Source organism: Brassica napus, chromosome A9 (genome assembly GCF_020379485.1).
Source record: "Brassica napus cultivar Da-Ae chromosome A9, Da-Ae, whole genome shotgun sequence".
Classification (NCBI taxonomy): domain Eukaryota; kingdom Viridiplantae; phylum Streptophyta; class Magnoliopsida; order Brassicales; family Brassicaceae; genus Brassica; species Brassica napus.
Window position 1 is genome coordinate 36,493,155 of NC_063442.1, and position 23,367 is coordinate 36,516,521.

General features: G+C 35.6%; 3 protein-coding genes, 1 long non-coding RNA gene and 1 other non-coding gene across 6 annotated transcripts; 3 read left to right on the forward strand and 2 right to left on the reverse strand.

Moving 5' to 3' along the window:
- The first annotated feature begins 45 nt into the window (after positions 1-45).
- LOC106395985 lies at positions 46-2,759 on the forward strand. The gene is made up of 3 exons (XR_007316581.1): positions 46-278; positions 351-657; positions 926-2,759. It is a non-coding gene; the product is annotated as an uncharacterized LOC106395985 (transcript).
- A 1,101-nt stretch (positions 2,760-3,860) lies between these two features.
- LOC125578478 lies at positions 3,861-5,681 on the reverse strand. Its single transcript, XR_007316582.1, has 2 exons — positions 4,444-5,681; positions 3,861-4,348 (listed from the first exon to the last, which is right to left on the reverse strand). It is a non-coding gene; the product is annotated as an uncharacterized LOC125578478 (long non-coding RNA).
- Positions 5,682-9,695: 4,014 nt separating this feature from the next.
- LOC106390624 (agamous-like MADS-box protein AGL1) lies at positions 9,696-13,281 on the forward strand. 2 transcript variants are annotated; one of them, XM_048741258.1, is made up of 7 exons: positions 9,696-9,910; positions 10,288-10,519; positions 11,680-11,761; positions 12,039-12,100; positions 12,455-12,554; positions 12,636-12,677; positions 12,750-12,830. In XM_048741258.1, exons 2-7 carry the CDS (start codon positions 10,293-10,295, stop codon positions 12,813-12,815), a joined length of 579 nt encoding a protein of 192 aa, XP_048597215.1. In that variant the 5' UTR covers positions 9,696-9,910; positions 10,288-10,292; the 3' UTR covers positions 12,816-12,830. The 2 variants fall into 2 exon arrangements, with proteins under 2 accessions (XP_048597215.1, XP_048597214.1); XM_048741257.1 differs by lacking the exon at positions 9,696-9,910 and adding an exon at positions 12,868-13,281 and having other exon boundaries at positions 9,987-10,519; positions 12,750-12,791.
- On the reverse strand, positions 13,167-17,311 carry LOC106390622 (probable galacturonosyltransferase 15). Its single transcript, XM_013831127.3, has 6 exons — positions 16,902-17,311; positions 16,614-16,657; positions 15,408-15,569; positions 14,363-14,947; positions 13,896-14,198; positions 13,167-13,731 (listed from the first exon to the last, which is right to left on the reverse strand). Exons 1-6 carry the CDS (start codon positions 17,119-17,121, stop codon positions 13,447-13,449), a joined length of 1,599 nt encoding a protein of 532 aa, XP_013686581.2. The 5' UTR covers positions 17,122-17,311; the 3' UTR covers positions 13,167-13,446.
- Positions 17,312-21,062: 3,751 nt separating this feature from the next.
- LOC106445770 lies at positions 21,063-22,524 on the forward strand. The gene has a single exon (XM_013887398.3). The coding sequence runs from the start codon at positions 21,231-21,233 to the stop codon at positions 22,248-22,250; it is 1,020 nt and encodes a 339-aa protein (XP_013742852.2). The 5' UTR covers positions 21,063-21,230; the 3' UTR covers positions 22,251-22,524.
- The last annotated feature ends 843 nt before the right edge of the window (positions 22,525-23,367 follow it).

Consider the following 23,367-nt stretch of genomic DNA (forward strand, 5'->3'; position numbering starts at 1 on the left):
AAATTAGCGCGTGAGGGAGAGACCTAGTGGTTAGAGACTGATATATATAACTCTGTGCCTCTGCACTTGGTAGCTGTCTCCCCTCCTCTGTCTCTTTCACTCCTTTTAATAACATTTTTAATTAAATTAAAAAATAAAAAAGAACAAATATGTGAAAGCAAGCGCCATTACAGAGATAGAACCCTCTGAGCGGCAAACTCTGAAAGTCTTCTTCTCTCACGCTCGTCTCCTTGGTGACTTGGTCCCATGGAGGCTGACAACGAAAGATTTTCCATGAGGTGAGTGTTTTATATTTTTTTTGTTTACTATATAGATTGCGTTTTGAATTTGTTTTCTGTTGATATTGGCAGAGAGTACACGCGTAACGTTAGGAGTGTTGATATCCGGAAATGCTGTCCCTTCCCCGGTGAGTTCACCGGAGAATTTATTCAGTCGCTACTTCCTCCGTTAACTGTATCCAAGTTCCGTTGGTGGTCTCATGAGTTAATCTCGCTGCTAACTAAATCTCCGGATGATCCCAAACCGGCATTTCGACACACGGCCAATGCAGAGTCTTCTAGACAGTGTAAGAAACGGTCCATCGGTGAAACGACGACGAATGATCATCTTGTGTTGCATAAGAAGAATATTAAAACCAAGAAGCTAGAGGATTACAAGGTTCATTTTTTTTATCCAAAAACATTCGATAAATTAAGTATTAAACTCTATATTCAATGTGCAAAATCTTCAAATATGTTATGGTTTATGTCGATTTGGTACCACCGGTTTAGCTAAGTGAAGTGTTTTAGATGTTGTTGTTGGCTTTGTAGTGAAGGATAACTTAGAGCGTCTACAATGTTATGTTGTGCTTTGTCGTTTAGCTCATAAGCATTTGAAACCTTCTTGTAGACTAATACTAGTGACTTGTGACGCAATTTACTTTCAGGTTTATAACTGCGAAGAGCAAGCTCGAGAAAGAGCTAAAGGTGATGGGGGATGCAGTCTTGGGATCAAAGAAAGACCTGGTGTTATGTCTCCTAGTATTAACAAGGTTGGAGTGCGATGCTTATCTTACACAGAGGAAGAACTGTTTCCAGATTCTCCCAGATTAGTCAGTCAAGATTGTGATTCTGAGTTTCAGACTCCTAGAACTTTGAAGGTAGCTAAAAGGAAAATTTGCTCGGTGAGGAGTCTTGATAAGTCGGGTATTGATGCTCCTCAGTGCGAGAGGCAAGTCAGATTCTCTTTACAACTCTGCTGCTCGCAGATGAATCGGTTAAGCCTATGTTCTGCGGCAGAGGATCAACCTCCTAAGGTTTTGTCAAACGATAAGACCAGTGAAGATATGCTGGTAGAATCCAGGAAACTTGATCATGCTCGAGCAAAATCTGGCCTGTCGTGTTTACCTGGACCACATCTCTCACTGGAAAGAATTAAAGATGCATTGGATTTGGAGAGAAAGAGGCGTGTGGCTCAACCTAACCAATCATCTATCTCTATTTTGAGTGAGATCCATTACAGAAGTTGTTCGTCTTCCTTCTCTCAACCTGTATCATTGCTGAACCAATCACCTTTTGATCCACTTCTTGTAGAAGAGGCCATCTTAGACTTACCTCTTAATTTACAAGGTGAATTGGTTGAAGCAAATTGTTCCTCTAGATCTGCAGCTGTGGAAAATGATGTTTTACAGAGTAATTTAGTGGACTTATCCAGTGGAAGGAAACATTCAGCTGAGCCAGAACTTGCCATAGATGTAGGAAGGCCCCCTGTGTATAATGAGAAACAATATAAGTACTATCCAGCTAGGCTAGGCCTTGATGAGACCTTCACCGAGAATGCGTTTTTCATTTCAGACACTAATGATGGAGAGTGTAGCCACACAATCAATCTGCCAAAGCAGGAAGCTCTGTGTCAGAAGTTAGGTAGCAGGGATATGGTTGCAACGCCTGATGGTTTGTGTTTATATAACACTCAGTCAACAATGCGGCTGATGGGTAAGGATGTTTCTCTTGGCACAAGTTACTCAGATATGGTTACAAGGGGCGAGAGGATCATACCATCAGATCCTTCTATAGATTATTCCTTTCTGGGGAGCTATGCTCACCAGAGCTGGTTATGGCGAACGACAACACTTGGAGAAAATCACACAACCACCTCACTAGATAAGTCTTGGAACACAACTTTGTTGTGTGATACTTCAAAGGATCACTTTCCTATGTTTTGTGAACCACCCCAAGTCAGAACATATGTTGTTCCTGATTCAGAATTGCCTCCCACAGTCATGTATCCTTGTGGCTCACTCGTGTCTTGTCCACTGACTGATAAGGATCTCTACTTCCATGAATCTGGTTTAGGACAGCAGCTAAACAGTGTCACATTCAGCCACGAACAACTACCTTTTCTACCCGAAATTGGTGGTCTGCCTTCTGCTTACAGAAATAATGGTGTTGTTGGTCTCTTACCTGATGTTAGAGAACCATCTTTCGGTTTTCCTTTTACTTCTACTACACAATCACAGCTTCATTGGCCACAAAGTTCCTTTGAGAGCTCTCGTTTTGATACGTCTTCTATCAATCCATCTGAACTCAATTAGTGTCCTTATATGGGTCCAAGTCATCATCTTCTTACATAAAGGTTGGGAAAAGCTCAACTAGTGTCTCGTTTTGATATGTAGCTAGGCTTGTCTACTGTGATGTTGATTGTATATTGTTGGGGACTTTGATGTTAACAGTCTTTTACATTTCATCGACCATAACTATCAATCCATTGATCGAAACACATTTGGTTTTGATCAGTAGTGATCAGTTTCTTTCACCAAGGCTTAAATTTAGAGATTTCGCCCACTAATGATTTTTAACGTGCAACTAATATAGAAATTAATACTAAAGATATTAGCTGGTAAAAGTAACCAAATTTTTCTCCAGCAAAGACCAAGCAAAACATGATCCCTTCCAACGGTTTGAAATGACTTGGCACAATTTAAGATATTTTTTAACCAAACGAATATAGTTATATATATATGTATATATATGTGTGTGTACGTAAATGCAATTAGTAATCACAAGGAAAGTGATGGAGGTATGGAGGTATGGAGCAAAAAGAGTTTGTATTTGTAAAACAAAATAGTTAATGTGAACTGTGGAAAGGTTTGTGGATGATTATGACTATACGTATGATTAGCACTACAAGAAATATGTGCATTCTTAGCACACGATAAACGTTATGATAGAGCTTTCATAGCGAAACTTGAAATGCTATGTCATCGGCAGCCATCATAGGTACTCCCTCTACGATAACATTTTTTTAAATGCTATGAATTGTGCAGATATGATAGCAATACTTGAATGATATTATTAACTTAAACATAACACTATTTTTTTGTTACAAATTGATTACGATTTATATATTATAGATCTTTCTGCAATAAACTAAAATTAAATATAATTTAAAATAAAATAATTCATTATTAAACCGAAAATTGCTTTATAAGGAAATTAAAATAAATTTTATTTATATATTAAAATTGGTTTACAAATTAATTCCGGTTTACAAAACTAACCAGAAATTATAACATAAACTCAGACCACTACAATTTTTCTAACCCGGTTTATACCCATGTTCAAAAACGCGGCTTAGGCGGCCGGATACTCGTCGGAAAAGCGTGTTGCGGCCAGGAACCGCCGCGATTTGGCTTTGGGCGGTCAGTTACTCGGAAAAGTTGAAGAAATCAGTATTCTGGTGATTTGAAGTCTGTAGTTAAGTGTTTCACAATAGATTTGTTATATATTGTTTGAAACTTATGAGATTTGCAAGAAAAACCATGAAAATCGCAACAAAAAAAGAACTAGCGGCTGAAGTTTTGTCTGAAAATTCGCAGGTTTAAGGTAGGAGACGGGGTTATTTTCATCATTTTGCTTTCATTTAACCTAAAACGTTACAAAATGGAATAAAAAGAGCTCTCCTTTACTCAAACTCATGACCTGTAAGGAGTAATAAATGCGTCTAGCCACTGAACCATGCGAGATTATTGTCTAGTTTACATATTTAAAATATAAACCCATAAATGTATATAAATAATCTAAAATTACGCCCCGATTAATCCCCGTATAATCTCCGATTAATTGATTCGGCGCTAGGCCCTATCCAACCGCACGCGTTACGCCTAGCGTAGTTTCGAACATGGGTTTATACTAAACCAAATCTAAACCTAAAAAAAAAAAAGAAAAGACTGCAGCCGCCTCCTCCATAACCTTGCCCCTCTTCCAACAGCCATGAGCCTTGCCTCCTCCAGCTGCCACGAGACTTCCGTCCTCAAGCCGCCATGGACCTTGCCTCCTCCAGCCACCATGAACCTTGCCTCCCCAACTATCTTTACCAAAACAAAAAAACATGAGATTCATACTACAGAAACAGAGAGAAGATACACAGATACAAAGAGATAGAGAGAGAGAGAGAGAGATCAACCGTGATGGTGGTGGGAGTGCGACCGTGGTGGTGGTGGGAGGGCGACCGTGGTGGGGGTGAGAGGGCGACCCTGGTGGTGGTGAGACGAGGAGGAGACGCGATGAGAGAGAGATGAGAGAGGCGTGGAGAGAGATAGGAGAGATGAGAGAAACAGTAAGCTTGGAGAGGTGAGAATGAAGGAGAAGAACAAGAAGACCAGATCTCGTGGAGTTTGTGAGAAAGAGAGAGAGAGGAGAAAATAAAAATTAAAATTAAAAGGAATAAATCTTAACCTTCAGATCTAAGTTAATCTAACGGTTCAAAAGTGTGATCCATGTATTTTAATCTGATTGGCCAGACAATTTTGTTTTTGCTTTTCTATTTTTATTTTTGTTTTGTCTTTCCATATTTGATAATTTGTTTTGTAAGTGATTTTTATTAGTTATATCTTATTTCAAAATTAATATTTTGTAGTTTATAATTTAAGTCTATTTTTTTTTTATTTTTTGAACCTAATAAACTGATATTTATTTTATGAATTGATGTTTAAGTTTGAAAATATTAGATTAATATCAACATTATGATTTTGGTCATCATTTTTAAATTTGCATGTTTATAAAAAATCTGATTTATAATTCTTTTATAAATTTGTATGTTTGATTCAAAATTTCAAAAGTTTTAAATTTATATTTTATGATTTACAAAAAATACGATTAAGAGTAAATTTAGTTTTATGATTTAAGGTGTTGATGTTGAAATATGAGGTTTAGGGTTAAAATTTAGTGTTTTGGATTAAGATTAGAAAATAATAGATTTGAATACTAGACGATTTGTAGTTAAATATTTAATAATTTAGATTTGAAGTTTATATTTAGAGTATTGAATGTTTAGTTTACATTTGAAGTTTAGATTTAAGATATAGAGTTTGATTAAAGATTAAAGATATGTGTTTAGGAAATTATAGATTAAGATTAAAAAGATTAAATTTTGATTTTAATTTTAAGATTTGAAGTTATAGTATGAAAAGATTAGAGGTTTAAAGGTTGTCTTTAAAGTTTTGGGTTTAAAACAATGTTTAGAGTTTAAAACCATGTTTAGAGTTTAGGGGTTCAAAGAGCTTTTCTTAGCGTTATAAAAATGCTATTATATGTCTTTGATAGCATTGTTGAAGCCGCTTAAAAAATATCTTTGGCGCTTAAATCTAATTTTTCGCTAAGTGTTGGCCGTATCTGTGACTTTATATTCCCGCTCACATAATTTTTAAAATAACATTAATTAAGTGTTATTTTAGGTTTTATTCTACCATAACGTTTATCTAATGCTATAATATAATACAAAAATATTAAAATCATCTACGACAGCAGTTCAGTAAAACGTGCTATAACAATGTGCTATCAATGTAGACTTTTTTTGTAGTGTAGTCACCATTTGTTGGATTCCTTAATTTCTTGTTCCCTCATTAAGTTGTCGTCTCATCATTCCTTTTCTTTTTATTGTTTTTTCATTTATATATCCTTTTCCAAATGCAACAAAAACATGTTCAAATATGTATTTCTGCCCTAATGCATGTCATTGGAGTACTAGAGTCTAGAGAGATCTGCCATATAAAATGCACTCAAAGAAAAATAGGTTAATGAAATCAATCGTCTGAAACTTAAAAAAATAGATTTCAATATCAATTGTCACAATTTTCTGGTCCAACGTATCCATTTCAAGTTCTCAAACAAACTCGGTGATTAATGCAGCTCTTATGTTCACACGTTTAGACAAGAAATAAGTTCACGGAAAGCCTTCTAAACGAGTTATATCTGGCATACGCTCATAATCGATAGATTCAATAATGTATCTTTATAAATATGGAAAAACATGCACTCAGAATTAGATGCGTATTTGAATAGATATAGACTTATTTTGCGTATTTGAATTAGTTCAACTACCTCATTATTTTTGTTTAGACCATAAAACCATTTTTAAATAGTAAAATTATGTTTTCCTCAAAACAATAACATCATTTTTAGTAATATGCTTGTAAATTCTTTGGTTAGACAGCACATTAATTAGTTTTTAGGCGTCTAAGGGTATGACTGGTTTTCGGCTACCACCCGCAAACGCAGCTTTTGCGGTTGGTAGCGGTTGTTGGCGTTTTGCAACAATCATTCAAACCGTTCTAATCCGTTTCAAACAGCTCTAAACCTCATAAATTTAAAAACTGGTTCCAACTAGCGTATGCGGTTGCGGGAGGATAATTTTCTTTCCTTTCTTTTCAAAAATAATATAAATACAAACAACAATTAAAAAAATAAAATTAAAATTATAAAATACTAAAATATATCTATTATATTTTAATTAATATTATAAATTATAAATTTTAAAAATAAAAATATTTTCTATAATTTTAAAAAATTTAAAACTATAACTTTCTAAATATCATTTTTATATTTATTATAATATTATGATTTTTGATATTTTTATAATTATATAAAATGTAAATATTGTTAATTTATTATTTAATTGTTGCTGCATTTGGTAATTAACTAGTTATAAGTATCCCGCAAGCACATTATTTCTTACCGCAGAACCAGTCGTACAAATCTTTTAAAACCCCTAGAAACCGCAACCATCCGCATCCGTAAATTTCCGCAACCGCAAATGCAAACGCTGCGTTTGAACCAGTCATGCCCTAAATAGCGTATTTACATATGATTTCTGATTCTAAAATTAATGGTCTGTATATAGCATCTTCGCATATGGTTTTAGGTCTAAAGTTAACTTCTAAAAAGTTGTAAATATACAAAATAAATGTTAGGATAATTTCAAACATTTCTCTTTAGAACAGTAAAGTAGATAAATGAAAACACACGAACAAAATATATTACACAATGGCTCACTTTCAATTAGAAAGCATGTCAATTCTACGTTGTGACATATCTTACTATTACGAAAATCGTGTTTCCGAACGTGTCCAAAAAGTTGATACTACATTTAATTTTGTTATCATTAAAAGATTATTCAAGACTTTCAAATCGATTTTGACCGCTATGCTCAAAAACTTTGAATTATGAGCGATGTCTAGATTCTCAGGATTTAACATATATTTCATATCAGAGTGACTGCGAACCGAGGTCCCACGCAAAATAGAGAAGACTTAATGATCTTCTTCGTCTGGAGTTTTCAGTAGAGCATGTAATTACGGGGGTGCAAGAGTAGATATCTAAGAAGTTAGGGCGACCAAATCAAAGAAAGAAAAAGATAAAGGATGATAGCACAGTAAATAACTTGTAATGATCCCCTGAAGCACAGATAGAACATTTGTTGTCCCCTATCCCCATAAAGGATTCAGGTACTAGGAGAAGTTGATACCAGTTTAACATGCACGTCTCTTTTCTCACATATCCATATTTTATCGCACCTACATATATCTCTATTTGTATATCCTGACCATCTACTCTCTCATATGAATACTTAAAATTTTCGTTTCCTACTATTTTTGCAATTTTCCTTTATTTATTTACAAATATTAATTTTAGTTTGATCTATATATGTCCCAAGTTTTAATTATATAATAAATATGCATGTCACTATGTCAAATTTGGCTATAAATCATCTTCATTTTTTTCATTTTTCGGATGATCTCTCAGATCAAATATTTTTCAGCATCCTATATCTTGTAATCTTTGCAAAAGATGGGTTTGTGAATTCCACTAGTGAACGTTATTAATGGCATTTATCAAACATACCTTACACTTAAAAAAACAAACATCAAGTTTAGAAAAATTGACTTTATAAAACACTACAATCTAAATGTCAAAAAAAAAACACACACACTACAATGTATAGTAACATGTCTGGTAGAATGTGCATTTCAGTTTTGGGATCTGTTGAAACGTCAACTTTTCAGTTTCTTTTTAAGTAAAATGTGGCAAAATTCAAACAAAAACTTCTTTACCGGTTTGATGTCTTGTATTTCGAGAAACAGAAACCAAGCTGAAACGACAGAATACAGTTTATCTACAGTTTAGTTTAACTAAATTAATCCAACTTGGTTGTTGTACTAGTACACTCTCCCATACGTTCAAATGCCATTATTCACGTTGGTGTGAAATAAGTTTTTGTTAAACAATAAATATGAACGCAGATAGATGGAGAGAGGAACAGCATCTATAATTCATTGAAAACGCAGAAGGGTTACCAAAAAAGGGAGTTTCCAAAAGATGGTGCTAATGAGAAACAGAGCCCATCCCTCTCCTTTTTTCCTTTCTCATGAAAGAAATTAGATGGTCCTCCTTCAATGTCCTCCACCTACTTACCACTCATCTTTTTTTTTTCTCTTTCTTATTATTTCATTAATTGATTATTAATTAATTTCCAGTTTCAACTTCCAGTTCTGTAAACAGCAAAAATTATATATACAATCTAGCATCTCACATGTAGATCTATATAAATATACGTATCTTTATATGCATGTCTAGAGGATAAAAAGTGTGAGCTTTGTTGTGTATATGTGCTTTTTGACAGTTGCTACGCTTGTTTTTCTTTTTCTTCTATGTACAAATACATTTCAGCTCGTTTTGGCGAGGAGACCTGGGTTGAGATGAGCTATCCCAGTGCTTAGGCGACTGATTGGTCCCCTTGGCAAGTTTACCTCTTTCATCTTTTGCAGGAACTGAAGCATTTGTTTCTGGATTCACCTTCACTGCAGCCCGTCTTGTCTGAAGGCGATGAGTCGTCGAGTCTGTCTTCAGGTCCTCGGCGGTTCTCAGCTTTCCTAGTCCCGGCGGTTTCAGAGGCTCCGATACTTCCCTCTAGGTTTGCTATCTATCCTCTTTTACTGTTAGCGTCAAGAGCTTCACGGACAGTCTAAATTACGAGTTTGAAGAGATCATCGAAACCAGCTACTCCGGTAATAGCACGGGAAGACCGGCATCCGCGGAAACGTGGTAAACCTCACATTCTCGTGGCTCCTATTAACGGTTGAGAACGGGGACTGATATTCTAAGGATTCCCGAACATTCTAGTGGATGGCGTCGGTTTAGTGAGCGAGCGAAGCTAGTCTTGTGAGGTTTGATTTAGAAAATTTTGGTTGATTCGAGCTTGTAATTGACGCTGTAATGCCGGTTTCCGGATTATCAATAAAATCGTAAATATTTAAAAAAAAAAAAAAAAAAAAAAAAAAAAAAAAAAAAATACATTTCAGCTAAGAAAGAACTTGTAACCTTCTGTTTTCTGCAAGTGGGGTCAAAATACCTTCAGAGAAATATTCTTTCAAATGAAACTCATAAACCGAAGCCCTTTCTCAAAAAAAAAAAAAAAAACTCATAAACCAAAAAGAAAATTACAAAAAGAAAGAGAGATATTTTTCAAGAACATTATTATTACGAAAGCAGAAGCAAGACTTAAGTTACACTGAGATCAATAATAATTATAATATATATTATCGCTTCAAAACCAGTTTCTCATTAGTAACTTCTCCGTGTGGGCTGATCTCCAGGTAAGGTTGTGAATGATACAGTATATATATTAACCCTAAAAACAAGGTTTATGATAAAATATCTGATCCTTGATTTAACAATTCGTGGGTCTGATATCGTTCTTGGTTTGTTTATTTATTATGTATAAAGAGTTCTGATCATTTTTTTTTTTTGAGCAACTCTAAAATCCCAAATTTGGAGTGCAAAGTTTTTTTCTTTGTTTGAATTACAATCTCAGCTGATTGATTTTTTGAGTGACCAAATCATTTGATATATTTATTTTGCCTCTCTTGATCTGCAAAAATATTTGATCATAAACTTAAATAGCATCGCTCTCTAGTTCAATATCTCTCCCCCTTCTTTTCGGTAGTTTATTCATTTGGTGACGATATCACAGAAGCAATGGATGAAGGTGGGAGTAGTCACGATGCAGAAAGTAGCAAGAAGATAGGTAGAGGGAAGATAGAGATAAAGAGGATAGAGAACACAACAAATCGTCAAGTAACCTTCTGCAAACGACGCAATGGTCTTCTCAAGAAAGCTTATGAGCTCTCTGTCTTGTGTGATGCTGAAGTTGCCCTCGTTATCTTCTCCACTCGTGGCCGTCTTTATGAGTACGCCAGCAACAGGTATGCTTCTCCTACCTACACCTTGATCTAGCTTTCTTGATTAATTTACTACTACAATCCTAGTTAAAATGAGCCAAGATTAGGGTTTTGTTTAAATTACAATCCTGAATTTTTTATTTTTTATATAAAAATTAGATCTCAATAGAGCTACCATTGTCTCTATAGATCTGTGTATATCCAAATAATGAAGACGGAAGAAAGCTGTCTTGTCTTCTCAACTTCTCGTTAGCCTGATCTTAGTTAGTTTCACTCTTTTTTCTGCAGATCATTAGAACCTGTTTCATGTCATGTCAGCTTCTATAAAATGCTTTTATCTTGACGACCCATACTATGTCTTTCTTTAAATATTATTAGGGTTTCGTCAGTAAAAAAAACTGGGTACTTCTTGACACGCAATAGCATATATGTAAATATGCAAGACTTATGTAACCCTCCTGTCTTGTGAAACTTGGGACATAGCCTAATGATGGTTGTCACTATGGATCCCCTTTAATTTTTTTCCTAACCCAAGAAAACAAATGCCGACCGATAAAACTTTAGTTATATATAATATATAACATCTATCTGGACTCTGGAGTTTGTATATATCTTGAGAATATATATATGTGACTATTTAAAATCTAGGCCCTTTGAGGATGTAAAATATGTGTATTCCATTAATATATTAATGAGAGGGAGATACCTCAGAGAGAAGTGTCTGAAATCAAAGTGGTACGAGCCAATGGGAATCTATAGCACTCTGAGCTCCATTTATATGTGCTGTTGTATTTGAAAAAAAAACAGTTAATCATCCTTAAAGCATACTTTGATGACATTAAACCATATAATATGCATGGACCTTGTTCTGTATTCCTCCTCAAACCGTAAGTAATTACCAGTTTGAATCCATATATTAATTAATTGCTGCATCAGCCATTTTTAAATATGTACATTGAAAAAGTAATTTACTCGAGCACAATGTGTGTCATTGAAGTTTCTCCTCGTACTGGTCAAAAAACTGGTCCAAACCTCAAAGCCATCACATTCCTTTCTTGTCGATTTTAAGGTTTTGCCCCCAAAATAAACATTCCAAAACCTTAATCAAGAAATGTCGTCCCAATTATCTCTGTTTTAAGAGTATATTAATTAAATTAAATATAATGGTTTCTTTAACTTTCTAGTGTGAAGGGTACAATTGAAAGGTACAAGAAAGCTTGTTCCGATGCCGTTAACCCTCCTACTGTCACTGAAGCTAATACCAAGGTACCATTCTTGTATAGTTTTTTTTTTTTACTAGCCCTCTCTTTTTTCTTATTTTTATGATCAATTATTAACGTTTAGAAAGTGAAATCTTTTTAAAATGTGTATATATATATGTGGTTTCTTGTTTCTATGATGATCAATTATGTATTCGTGTCAAAAGAACGTTACTAACAAAATTCTTAACATTTACACCCAAAAGTAAAAACATTATTAACAAAAAGAGTGGATTCCTGAAATGCATTGAGACGGTTGTATTTGTATGCATGGAACCCTTCAGTACTATCAGCAAGAAGCCTCTAAGCTTCGGAGGCAGATTCGGGACATTCAGAATTCGAACAGGTAAGTAACTATAGCTCTTCATGAGGTTTCTTGTTTTGATCACTACTTTCCTATTATATAGCTGATCTTTTCGATTAGTTTAACTGAAAAAATTACAGAACCTGAGTCAAGTAAGTTATAATTCATTCAAAATCGTTCATTCCAAATAATTTTTTTTCTTTTTTGGTAGGATTGTTAGGTTGGTTAACTTACTTGGAATTGCTTGAATCTCTGCTTGGTTTGGTGATATATGGTATATGGAACCATAAATAAAAACTTGGGTTTAATTTTCGTGTTTTTTTGCCAAATAGTTTACTTTTAGTTACGTTTGAACGAGTGCAAATGTTTATTAATGTTCATGTTTATGAATCGAAGGCATATTGTTGGGGAATCACTTGGTTCCTTGAACTTCAAGGAACTCAAAAACCTAGAAGGACGGCTTGAAAAAGGAATCAGCCGCGTCCGATCCAAGAAGGTACGTACTGATAAACCTATACGTCTATGTCTCTCTATAGTTTATATATAGTTTCATCGCTCTTATATGAATCTTTTCCAGAGTGAACTTTTAGTGGCAGAGATAGAGTATATGCAGAAGAGGGTAAGTAACGTTTCTTCCCAATCTTTCATCGTTCTTTTACATGGGTTTTGAGTTTTGCCATAAACCATGTAGGAAATGGAGTTGCAGCACGATAACATGTACCTAAGAGCTAAGGTTAGTCACGTCTTCATCCTCTAACCGAGATAATGAACGTGTATCACAACCAAACTTTGATGTTCGGTTTGTGCAGATAGAACAAGGCGCGAGATTGAATCCGGAACAGCATGGATCCGGTGTAATACAAGGGACGGCGGTTTATGAGTCCGGTCTGTCTTCTTCTCATGATCAGTCGCAGCATTATATTCCGGTTAACCTTCTTGAACCGAATCAACAATTCTCCGGTCAAGACCAACCTCCTCTTCAACTTGTTTAAGCTTAATCATGACTAAAACTTCTTTCTCCCCCTCCCCCTCCAAACGTTTTTCAGAGAGAGAGACAGAGTAAATTATATTTATGCGACATTCTTATTCATAGTTAAGGTTCCAATAATAATAAAAACAAAACTCTTGTTCCTATTACAAAAATAAAACTTACAAACATTTATTATGTCATGAATATTATGATATGTAGCTATAATTAAACAATAATACATTATTTTAGTATACTACTTGGGATAATAATGAAAAAACAAGCTACATATTCATAAAATCTAGATTACTCTTCAGTATATAGACATGAGAGAACCATGAAGCAGAGGCTGAAGGCTAAACCTTCTTCCCTCCGTTCTCCCATACAGATTTGCTAATTTTTTTCTTTTATCTTCTTTTCATCAGTTCATGATTTTACATTTTCTAATGAAGATGTTTGATGAATTTACGTATGTATACCAGTAAGATCTTACCTTAGGGTTACTAATCTCTAGCCACGGTTTTGCTGGACCGCTGAAATGTAGAACCGCAGCAGATTTCAGAATCTCTTCAGGAGGTTTAACGGATCGAGATCCTAGTCCAGCTACGTGCCATGATGGGTCCAGAGGCTGTGTGAGTCCTTTGAAAGCAAGTAGACTCGGTGGTAAGGCTCCTGGTTGCCATAGTTGTAGCCCGGAGCTAACACTCTGCGAGAAAATGGAATCAGATTTTTTTTAACATAATTATATATAAAATTATAATTATGTTTTAAAATTAAAATTAAAATTATGTTAAAGTTAAAATTAAAATTAAAATTGGAATCAGATTTGTGTAACTGGAGAAAGTATAATGAAGAAATGAGAATACTCACGAGTCTTAACCATGTGGAGTAAGCTTCTGTGATATTGGTTTGTCTCCATGCTTTGAGATCAAAAACATTCATACCAGAAAGCCATGCACACTCATCTTGAAGCAAGTTTGATGAGATGAGAGGATGCGAGAAGTTGAAATAGTCTTTGTACTTTCTTCCCGGGCAACAGTTACTTCCGCACCACGAATCAACAACTGCACCAACGACGTTACCGTTGAGATCCGTTTCCCATAAAGACGAAAGGTCACGCTGTACTACTACATCGTCATCCAACAACACTATCTTGTCGAGGTCCGGAAAAAGCTGCATTGTCCAAAAAAGAATAATAAAAAGATCAATTTTTTAAGCTCAAACTCTAGTTACATTCGCATTTACAAATGTTTTTGTGTTATATAAATTTAACATTCATTCAAAAAAGAAAAATTTAAGCTCAGAGAAGAGTGGAGTGGAGAGAAAAGGGACTTAACCTTGGGAATGTAGATGCGAAGATGATTCAAAAGGGCGAGGCAGCTAGGGTTTAACGCTTGCAAGGATTGCTCATGAGTACCCTCGATGAAACTATTATCAGAGTCCTTCAAATTCTGATAATGACGTCTCCAAATCATACGGTGAATCTCCAGCATCTCTTTAACTCTGACATTCACTTCTTGAGGCCAATCATACTGATGAAGACCTTTTACTTCAACAACTGGTGATAAAGCAGAGTTTATAGCAAACCAAGCGTGCATAGGGGTATATGTTTTTTTATCGGTCACTATATGAAAGACGAACTTGTCTGGATTCACTGCATTTTGTACGGTGGAAGATATGACGACAGAGGCAGCCAGAACATTGTCTGTCAAGATGACAACATGGTGAAAAGATGGGTCGGTTAGACGAGAAACGGATTCAGGTGGAGGTAGACGCGTTCGAGCCATGGCGTTTACAGAGTACTCTTCTGTTAACCTGAGGGAAAGGCAGTGGAGGCATTTGGGAACACCGTGGGAGGCTAAATGCCAGTACAGTAACTCGTGATGTTTGGCTGATTGGACTTTACGTTCCATCTGCAACAACTGAAAATTAAAGGGAACAAAGTGTCACATAGACTTGTAGTCAAAATTGACATCTGGGGAGTGCGGTACGTATGCCTTTTAAGATTAGGAAAAGTAATTTTATTAGGATAAAGATATTTTCTACAAGGAAAAAGAAATCGGATTTTAAAACTATTATAAATACATGTCTAAGGGATTGTAGATTTATTCATTCACATAATTTATATACAAACGGAAATTTGCATGGATAACATTTTACTCTTTTAAGTTGCTTTGCTTTTTCCAAAGTTAATTCGCGTTTGTTGTTGCTTATTGACAACAGGAAACACTCCACTTAACCTAGTGAGACATTACATTCTAAAACAATTTCTTTTTCAGGCTAGTTGATATAGTATTATATATAGTCTTACTTTCTACCAAAGTTGACACTACAATCATAGCCAGAAACTTTTTATACAGAACTGAAGTTAGAAAGAGTTACCATCTTCTTAGTCACGGAAGCAAACGTCTTTATATCACGTCGTTTTAACGTCATCTCCTTTACGAGTTCGTCAAATGAGTCCAATGAGCCCTTCTGTCCTCTTCCATTACCGTCCTGACTTGTCTCTTCCACTAGCGCCCGTGTCAACTCTTCCCTAATTTTCTGAAAGAGCACACACGCATTTTCTTGGCATGAGTTGTTTTACTAACTTAAAAGCTGTCATAGTGTCTTTACATCAACTCATGACACAAAACAACAAAACTGCTTAAACGTGAACAGTGCAATGGAAAGCCTTTTTCCTGTTCATTGCTACGTATGAGAGAAAAGGAACCAAGTGGCTACAGATTTTCTCGTGGAAGCAAAATCTGCCACGTACCCTGTTACTCTGTTAGCTAACATATAACTGATGTTTACTACGTTGGTTTTGGCATCTATAGTAGTCCATAAAGTCTAGTAATATTTGTGTTCCCTTCGCTAAAAGTAGTTAGCTCCCTCACTGTAACTCACACACTCACTAGGGCATGCTTACGTTCAAACAAAGTGAAAGAAAAGGTAAACAGATGATAAGAAACCACTTTGTGGGCTCGTTTCCGACAATCCCACATGTTGATATCAGATCACGTTTTGTTCATCAACCGCAGAAAATAACAAATGAACCTATCATAATCATTCTATTTAATTACCAGGAATGAAAAGAAGGTGATAATCCACCGAGTGTCTATTTCTATCAAAGTAAATCATACGCAACAGAGTCATTGCATGGATAGAAACATAGAGCAAATCACAATTCACCTTAAGACTTCTATTAATTCATCTCTCTTATGTTCCTAGACAATGACATGAAATGATTATCACTGTACTACCAAGTCCAAGAGGGAAGAAGGCTCACTCACACCTCTCACTATACGACACCAGCAACACTAACGTAATACAGCTGGAAAGTACCTATACAGTCATTATCTTTATCCCTTTTAATAGTAGCACTATGTCAAGTGTTTGAATTTTTTTTCTCTTTTTCCCATCGATGATGTAAACGCTTAATGATTAAAAAGCTTAACTTAAGCAGGAATCATTACATGAAAATGAAAATATCTTAACGTTTAAGTACCAACCTAACTGTGTATATAAACTATATACGTTGCCGACATAAAAGTTACGCAATTAAGAAATGCATTTAAATAAGTGGGAGTAATACGAAAAGCTTACGAGAGATGTGTCGCCCCCACGGAAAAGTCTCAGTCCCATGCAATCTGAGAATACACAGAGTCAAAGAAATAGTAATATTAAATTTACAAATCATACGAAAATTAATACAAGCATATAGCATTCAATACGAAGTAATCCAATCATTTATTGAATTCACATTTTGCAGCATCTTCCTGAACAGTTCAGAATCAAATAGATTTGTATATACGAAGTATATATTTTGTCAAATTCATTAGTAATATTGAAAATTAATTTGGTAAGTAAACGATTGAGTCAAAGAGAGTTTACCAAGGGGAGAATCGCAAACGGAGGCGGATTCGAGGACGAGAAACGCGAACCTGACGAATATAAAAGGCAGTACGATCGCGAGCATCAACAGGAACAGTATCAACGTGCGGCCAGGGAACCTCCGTGCCGCCGCACATCCTCCGCCTCCTTTACCGATCGCTCCGCCGGGACTCGATATGGTGACTCTCTTAATCCCCGCAGCAGATATGTAAAACTTCATTTCTCTACTTCCATCAATCCGAGAGAGTAAAGAGACGACTCTCTATCTTGTCCTCTGAACTCCAGTGGATTAACGAGTCAGAGGAAGAGGAAGAGCGAGGTTGGTGTTGTTGATCTGTACGACGGGAATTCAAAAATGGAATTTGTGAAGAAGAAGCCAAGGGGGGACATTTGTAAATCAAATAAATACAAATCTATTTAATTACACTTCACCTATATTATTCTATCATAGTCACGAGTTCGTCATAATAAAATTATTTATTATTTAAGAGAAAATAATAAAATAAAATATGAGAAAGCCAAAACCAATGCCGCGTTCAACTCCGCGGGAATTTAGCACATAATAAATGTCTGTGTATGTATAGATATAATTATTAAATTATGCTATTTATATAGTAAGAAGGATAATTAAGTAAAACGAATTATGGGAACTTTATGATAAACAACTACATTAAATACTTACTGATAAATGGATAGTTTCCTGCTCCACAAGTAATTTTGTATTTTGCGTAGGCACACCGACACATAGCAGAAGGACGGTTCCACTGTGATAACCCACATGGAATTAATGGTGCGTTATTCCTGGAGATCACCGTCTTTTGATTGATCTCTCTATAGTCATGGCAATGGAGTTAGTAGTTAACCAAGTTTTGAGGATCTAACTATAATTAATTAATGGTCCACTTTAACAAACTTATTTGTCAAATGTTCTTTATAAGACATTTAGTAACTATAGAATTTGTGTAGCATTCATACAGGGCCGTGCCTGACATTTGCAAGACTAGAAGCAAAGAAAAAAAAATTGGCCCCTGTAACTTAATGTAAAAATAATTTATCATTATCATAAAATAAATTGATGATCGGAAGACTAAATATAAAAAAGATGAGTCTGTAATTAAACAAATTTTTACGACTTCGTTAATTGAGAGTTAAGGGAGTAACTAAATACAATTGATTATGTTTTGATAACTGATTTTTTTTTCCTGAGGAATTTATATAGTTAATGCTGATCATTATCTTATTTCCTTTTTATTTTGCTATTACTATATTTCCTTTTTCTTTTAAGTAAAGTTAGTTTAATTTTTGTTTAAAAATATTATACTAAAAAGAGCATTAGTCGCGTTTCGAACCCGCGCTGCTAACAGTTCGACTCATGTAACATCCGCTTTAACCATCTCAGCTATTTAAACATTTGAGAAAATGGCCCCAAATTAATTTTTATATTGATCGGCCCTCAAGCAAATGCTTGATGAGCTTGTATCCAGGCCCGGCCCTGCATTCATACAACTTGAGTGATTATATCGTGCTATGTATTGTGTTTTTGCGTAGGTGTGAATTGTCAGTCATTAATTTTTCACCTAACATTTATTGTGTGTTTTTGTTCATGATTTGAATGGTTGTAGACAGTAGCGGACCCAGGACTAAATTTTACCTAGGTCAAACCATGTAAAAAAAAATCAAAGGTATCAACCGCAGGATTCAAAACTGGGTTTAGACCTTTAGGAGTGTCACAAAGGGAATTTAACCAACAGAGCTGTTGGTATTTTAATGATCATCCATACAAAACATATATTTATCCAAATTTAACGTGTGTCATGTGCAACCCCATCCTCTCAAGTGGGTCTGCCACTGGTTGTAGATGAATAAGGCATCATATCAAACCAACAATATTATACAGGGGACGTGAGGTGTGGCAGTGGAACGAAGACAACTTATAGCTTGATTGGTTTCCCTGCTACCACCCGCAAACGCAGCTTTTGCGGTTGGTAGCGGTTGACAGCGTTTCGAAACAATCATACAAACCGCTACAAATCGCTTCAAACCGCTCCGAACCTCTTAAAATCAAAAGCTAGTTCCAGCTAGCGTTTGCGGTTGCGGGCGGTTGCGGAAGGATAATTTTTTTTCTTTTTCTTTAAAAACCATATAAATACAAAAACAAAAATATTCAATAAATTTTTTAAAATGGACTTATAAAAATACTAAAATATATCTATTATATTTTAATTAATATTATAAAATTTTAAAATAAAAATATTTTCTATAATTTTAAAAATTTAAAACTATAACTTTGAAAATATAATTTACATATTTATTATAATATTATGATTTTTGATATTTTTATAATTATATAAAATGTAAATATTGTTAATTTATTATTTAACCGCTGGTGTATTTGGTAGTTAACCATTCATAAGTATCCCGCAAACGCACCAATTTCTAACCGCATAACCAGTCGTACAAATCTCTTAAAACCGCTAGAAACCACAACCATCCGCATCCGCAAATGCCCGCAGCCGCAACCGCAACCGCTGCGTTTGAACCAGTCAGACCCTTAGTCTATGTACCTTTTCGATCGATTTAAAACTAAACTATAGATGTTATAAGGGATATGTGTAGCAACGTTTTTCTTATAAAATATAATCCTTCAATCATCCCGTCTCTCGACGATGAACCATTTCAAATTCATAGCATATACATTTCTCATTTCTGTACTCTTCTATAAACTATACAGTGTGACCAAAATGGATAAAAATCATTAGAAAGAATACCCAAAAAATGTCAGCTATGTTGGATAACGTAAATCAAATAGATATTTCAATATAGAAAGTGGTACATATTAATTATTTTGAAGATAACACGCGCTTTGTCGTTTCTGCATGTACTGGTAGTGCATTGCCAATGTTCCTACACAAGTTGATGCCTTTGGAAATAGTTACATCCCATTATCCATCCACGCAATAATGAGAGTTTCCAAAACCTTACCGGACTTTTTTCCTTTTGATAAAATATCTAATCTATTTTAAATTTTAAATGCAAGAGTTCGTTGCTCAAAAAAAAAGGCAAGAGTCCGAAACTTGCATGACCTTGCGAAGTTTCGGATGGATAGTAGGTGCTGGAACTGTTGTAGATTTTGACCTTGCGATTGTTTCTGATGTTGCTGTTCTAGTTTGGCTTGGTGATGTTCCTTTCAGGGTTGGGATCGTTAAAGACTTTTGCTCCTTAGTTTTTTTTACATGTTCTATAGAAAGGTAATGAGTAATTATTGGATCATCAGTTCCAGGGGCGAAGCCACGTTGGTGGTTAAGGGTGTCCGTGCACCCATAAAGGTATAATAATTCTCATGTTTTACATAACAATTGTATCTTAGTTAGCTGAGTTGGCAATGAGTGCACCCATTAATTTATCAGTTCGCGAGTTCGAGGCACCCATCACACCAACATTTTATATATACATGTACAGATAACATATTTTATTTAATAAATGCACCCATTTAATTTTATTGTTGGCTTCGCCCCTGATCAGTTCCAGCTCTAGTTCCATTGTTTCGTTATATATTATTTGTCTACTGTTTTAAAATTTATATGTTGTTTTGGTTAGTATCATATCTCCTTTTTTTGGGCTATTGTCTTCAGAAATTTATTCATGTTCCGTCGACTTATATATTTCATCTTATATCTTTTCAGTGAATGAAATGAATTTTCAAGTTTAAAAAAATGCAAGAGAGTCCAAATGTTACGAGCCATATGGCTATTAATCCCATAAACATTATAGAACCAATCTGAATAACCCTAGAAAGCCCAAGGCTGAAATTCACTGCTTCACAACTAAATTTTCATATTATGAAATCATAGGTTAACAACACACACAAACTTTGTTCCATCTAATTTTGAACTAATTAATTATTACTGCTGCAATGTGTAATATGCCACTAAAGTATTGTCTATGAGTATGAGTGTGAGTGTGAGTGTGAGTGTGAGTGTGAGTGTGATTGTGAGCGTGTGTGTGAGTGTCAAATGAAGAAACCAAAAGGTTGAAAAAAAAAAACAGATACAATTTTATATTTGCTGAGTAAAACGGCAAGCACTGTGAGTCAAAAACGAAAACGGCACGCTTTTCACCAGATGATGCGTAACGCAGGAAAAGAAAAACGGTTAGAGAAATAAAAACCGAATCACAGTCGCAAGAAAACGGAATGGTGTTTGGACTCATCGTCAACATCGTCGGAACGTGACGGATCGTTGCTAACGGACTCGTAGGTGGGAAACAAAACTCTCGTCTCCAGTTCTCCTCGGGTAAGCATTGATCGTTCGTAATTCGTAATTCGCAGCGATGTTGAAGCGTAGTGATAAACTGAAACCTCCTTACGGATCTCGAACTCATCGGTTAGGAGTTACTCTCGTCGTTATCGGTCTCCTATTACTCGCAGCTCTTTTGTTCCGTCTCGGTGACAAGAATCACGACCAACCGACACAGATCGTCAAACACGTGTCGCGCTCTCATCCAACCGTCGAGATCCGAAACGGAACTCGTTTGATTTGGAAGATACCAACAAACAAACCAAAGGCTGTTCTGTTCATCGCACACGGTTGCCACAGAAAAGCTTCCGACTTTTGGGACAAATCACCATCCTGTCCGAAATGTACAGGCTTACCAGAAGAGAAGGTTCTTGTCCGCACCGCTTTATCCAAGAGCTTCGCTGTTATCACAGTCTCCAGCTCCGGGACTTGCTGGAGTTTCGGGAAGGAGAAGAGAGTTGTCAGGGACGTGATCAAAACGTGGGTTAAGAAGCATAATCTCGAGAGCCTTCCTCTCGTCGCGTTAGGAGCTTCCTCCGGCGGGTACTTCGTATCCGCTCTCGCCTTAGATATGGAGTTTAGTAGCATCGTGCTTATGATCGCTGAAGGAGTGTTTGATCGGATCAGTGTTAGCAAACGTTACCCGCCGACGCTTTTCGTGCACATGCCTAAGGATGTGTACAGGCAGCAGAAGATTAGAGAGTTTTTGGAAGGGTTGAGGGTTGTAGGCGTTGATGCTGCGGAGGTCGAATGTTTGGATTTGCCGTTGTCTCCAGGGTTTTTGGGGGATAGGATTGAGGGTTTTGATGGCGGCGTGTCGGCTCAAGTGTTTGAGGTGTTGAGAGAGAAAGGGTTTGTTGATGAGAAAGGGTACATGAAGCGTGATGGGAGGAGAACGCCGTGGAGAGAAGCGCTTAGTGGGTATAAGATATCGTTGGAGGAGAGTTTGGTTACTCCTGTTGAAGAGGAGCTGAATCTTGCGTATGCGTATCATGAGATGACGAGTTTGCAGTCTGAACAGATCTTTAACTGGTTTGAATCGCATATGGGGTGAATGGTTAGTTTACGGGTTGAGTTAGAAAGGACTATGATCACTGTAGTGTCTCTGGTGAGAAGATAGTTTTGTTAGTAGCGTTAGCTTAACATAAGGTGAGTTGCTTTTTGGTCCTCGTTTGTTTGTTGTTTATCTAAAGACTACCAACAAGTATGTTGACTATTGTGGTTCTTGAATCTGTAACAAGAACTCTACATATGAGAATGTTGGATGCTAAGAATTTTGTGGCATAATGACTTATATATCTATAGCAAGTCATTCAAAGTTAGAACTACTGGTGTTGAGATATGTTATGATTAAAAAGCTTTGTTTCTCTACCTGTCAACACAAAACAGAGTTCTAACACGATCAATAGATTATAAGTTTCATCAACTTTGGAGACTTGTCCCCCGTTTGTAAGGGGGGCTTTAAGCTGTAATTAGAGAGCTTATCATGTTGTAAGGATAAAATGTGATTTTAAACACATAATGTCATGTTTTGTGTCTAGTTTTGACAAAATTAGTACATAGATATGCTAATACCAAAAACAAAGAGATTATTATACTACATCTTTGAACATAGTAAAAACACAATCTTTTGAAATATCAAAGTCTGCAAGCACACAAAATTTATATAATCTAACATAGAAGTCTAAAATTAACCAAGAACGACCAAGCAAACTAGCTATCCAAACAAATAAAAACCTAAAATCAAGATGGTATCGTTGGTCTTATGAAGGAATATAGTTAATTGGAGATACAAAAACAAAACAAAACAAGGGTTTGAAATAGAGTATCAACATCAAAAATCGACCAAACACATGTCACATGTTCACAGAGAAGGGTGATCAAACAAGAAGGTAAGATCAACCAAAGAAATAAATAAAGATGCATCAGAAAAACAAAATGTTTTTTGATTGACAAAAATCAATAGATAAGTTCCATCAACTCTGGAGATTTGTCCCATTTGTAAGGAGACTCTAACCTATAACAACGAAAGAGCTTAAATACATACAAGCACCAAGCTAAAGCATAGATTCATTCAACCAAGAGAGGCTTTCGTGCCTAATTTTGACAAAGAGATATTCAATAAATAGCGGGTTTATACTATATATTATAATTAGTACATTAGCTCGAGA

What these genes read in the sequence shown, in the direction of transcription:
- LOC106390624 (XM_048741257.1), top strand. Translation starts at nt 10,293, where the DNA reads ATGGATGAAGGTGGGAGTAGTCACGATGCAGAAAGTAGCAAGAAGATA. An exon ending in TATGAGTACGCCAGCAACAG is followed by an intron (nt 10,520 to 11,679) that starts GTATGCTTCTCC and finishes TTAACTTTCTAG; the next exon opens with TGTGAAGGGTACAATTGAAA. An exon ending in GCCGCGTCCGATCCAAGAAG is followed by an intron (nt 12,555 to 12,635) that starts GTACGTACTGAT and finishes AATCTTTTCCAG; the next exon opens with AGTGAACTTTTAGTGGCAGA.
- LOC106390622 (XM_013831127.3), bottom strand. Translation starts at nt 17,121, where the DNA reads ATGAAGTTTTACATATCTGCTGCGGGGATTAAGAGAGTCACCATATCG. An exon ending in GTGGGGGCGACACATCTCTC is followed by an intron (nt 15,570 to 16,613) that starts GTAAGCTTTTCG and finishes GTGCTCTTTCAG; the next exon opens with AAAATTAGGGAAGAGTTGAC. An exon ending in CTTCCGTGACTAAGAAGATG is followed by an intron (nt 14,948 to 15,407) that starts GTAACTCTTTCT and finishes TTTAATTTTCAG; the next exon opens with TTGTTGCAGATGGAACGTAA.
- LOC106445770 (XM_013887398.3), top strand. Translation starts at nt 21,231, where the DNA reads ATGTTGAAGCGTAGTGATAAACTGAAACCTCCTTACGGATCTCGAACT.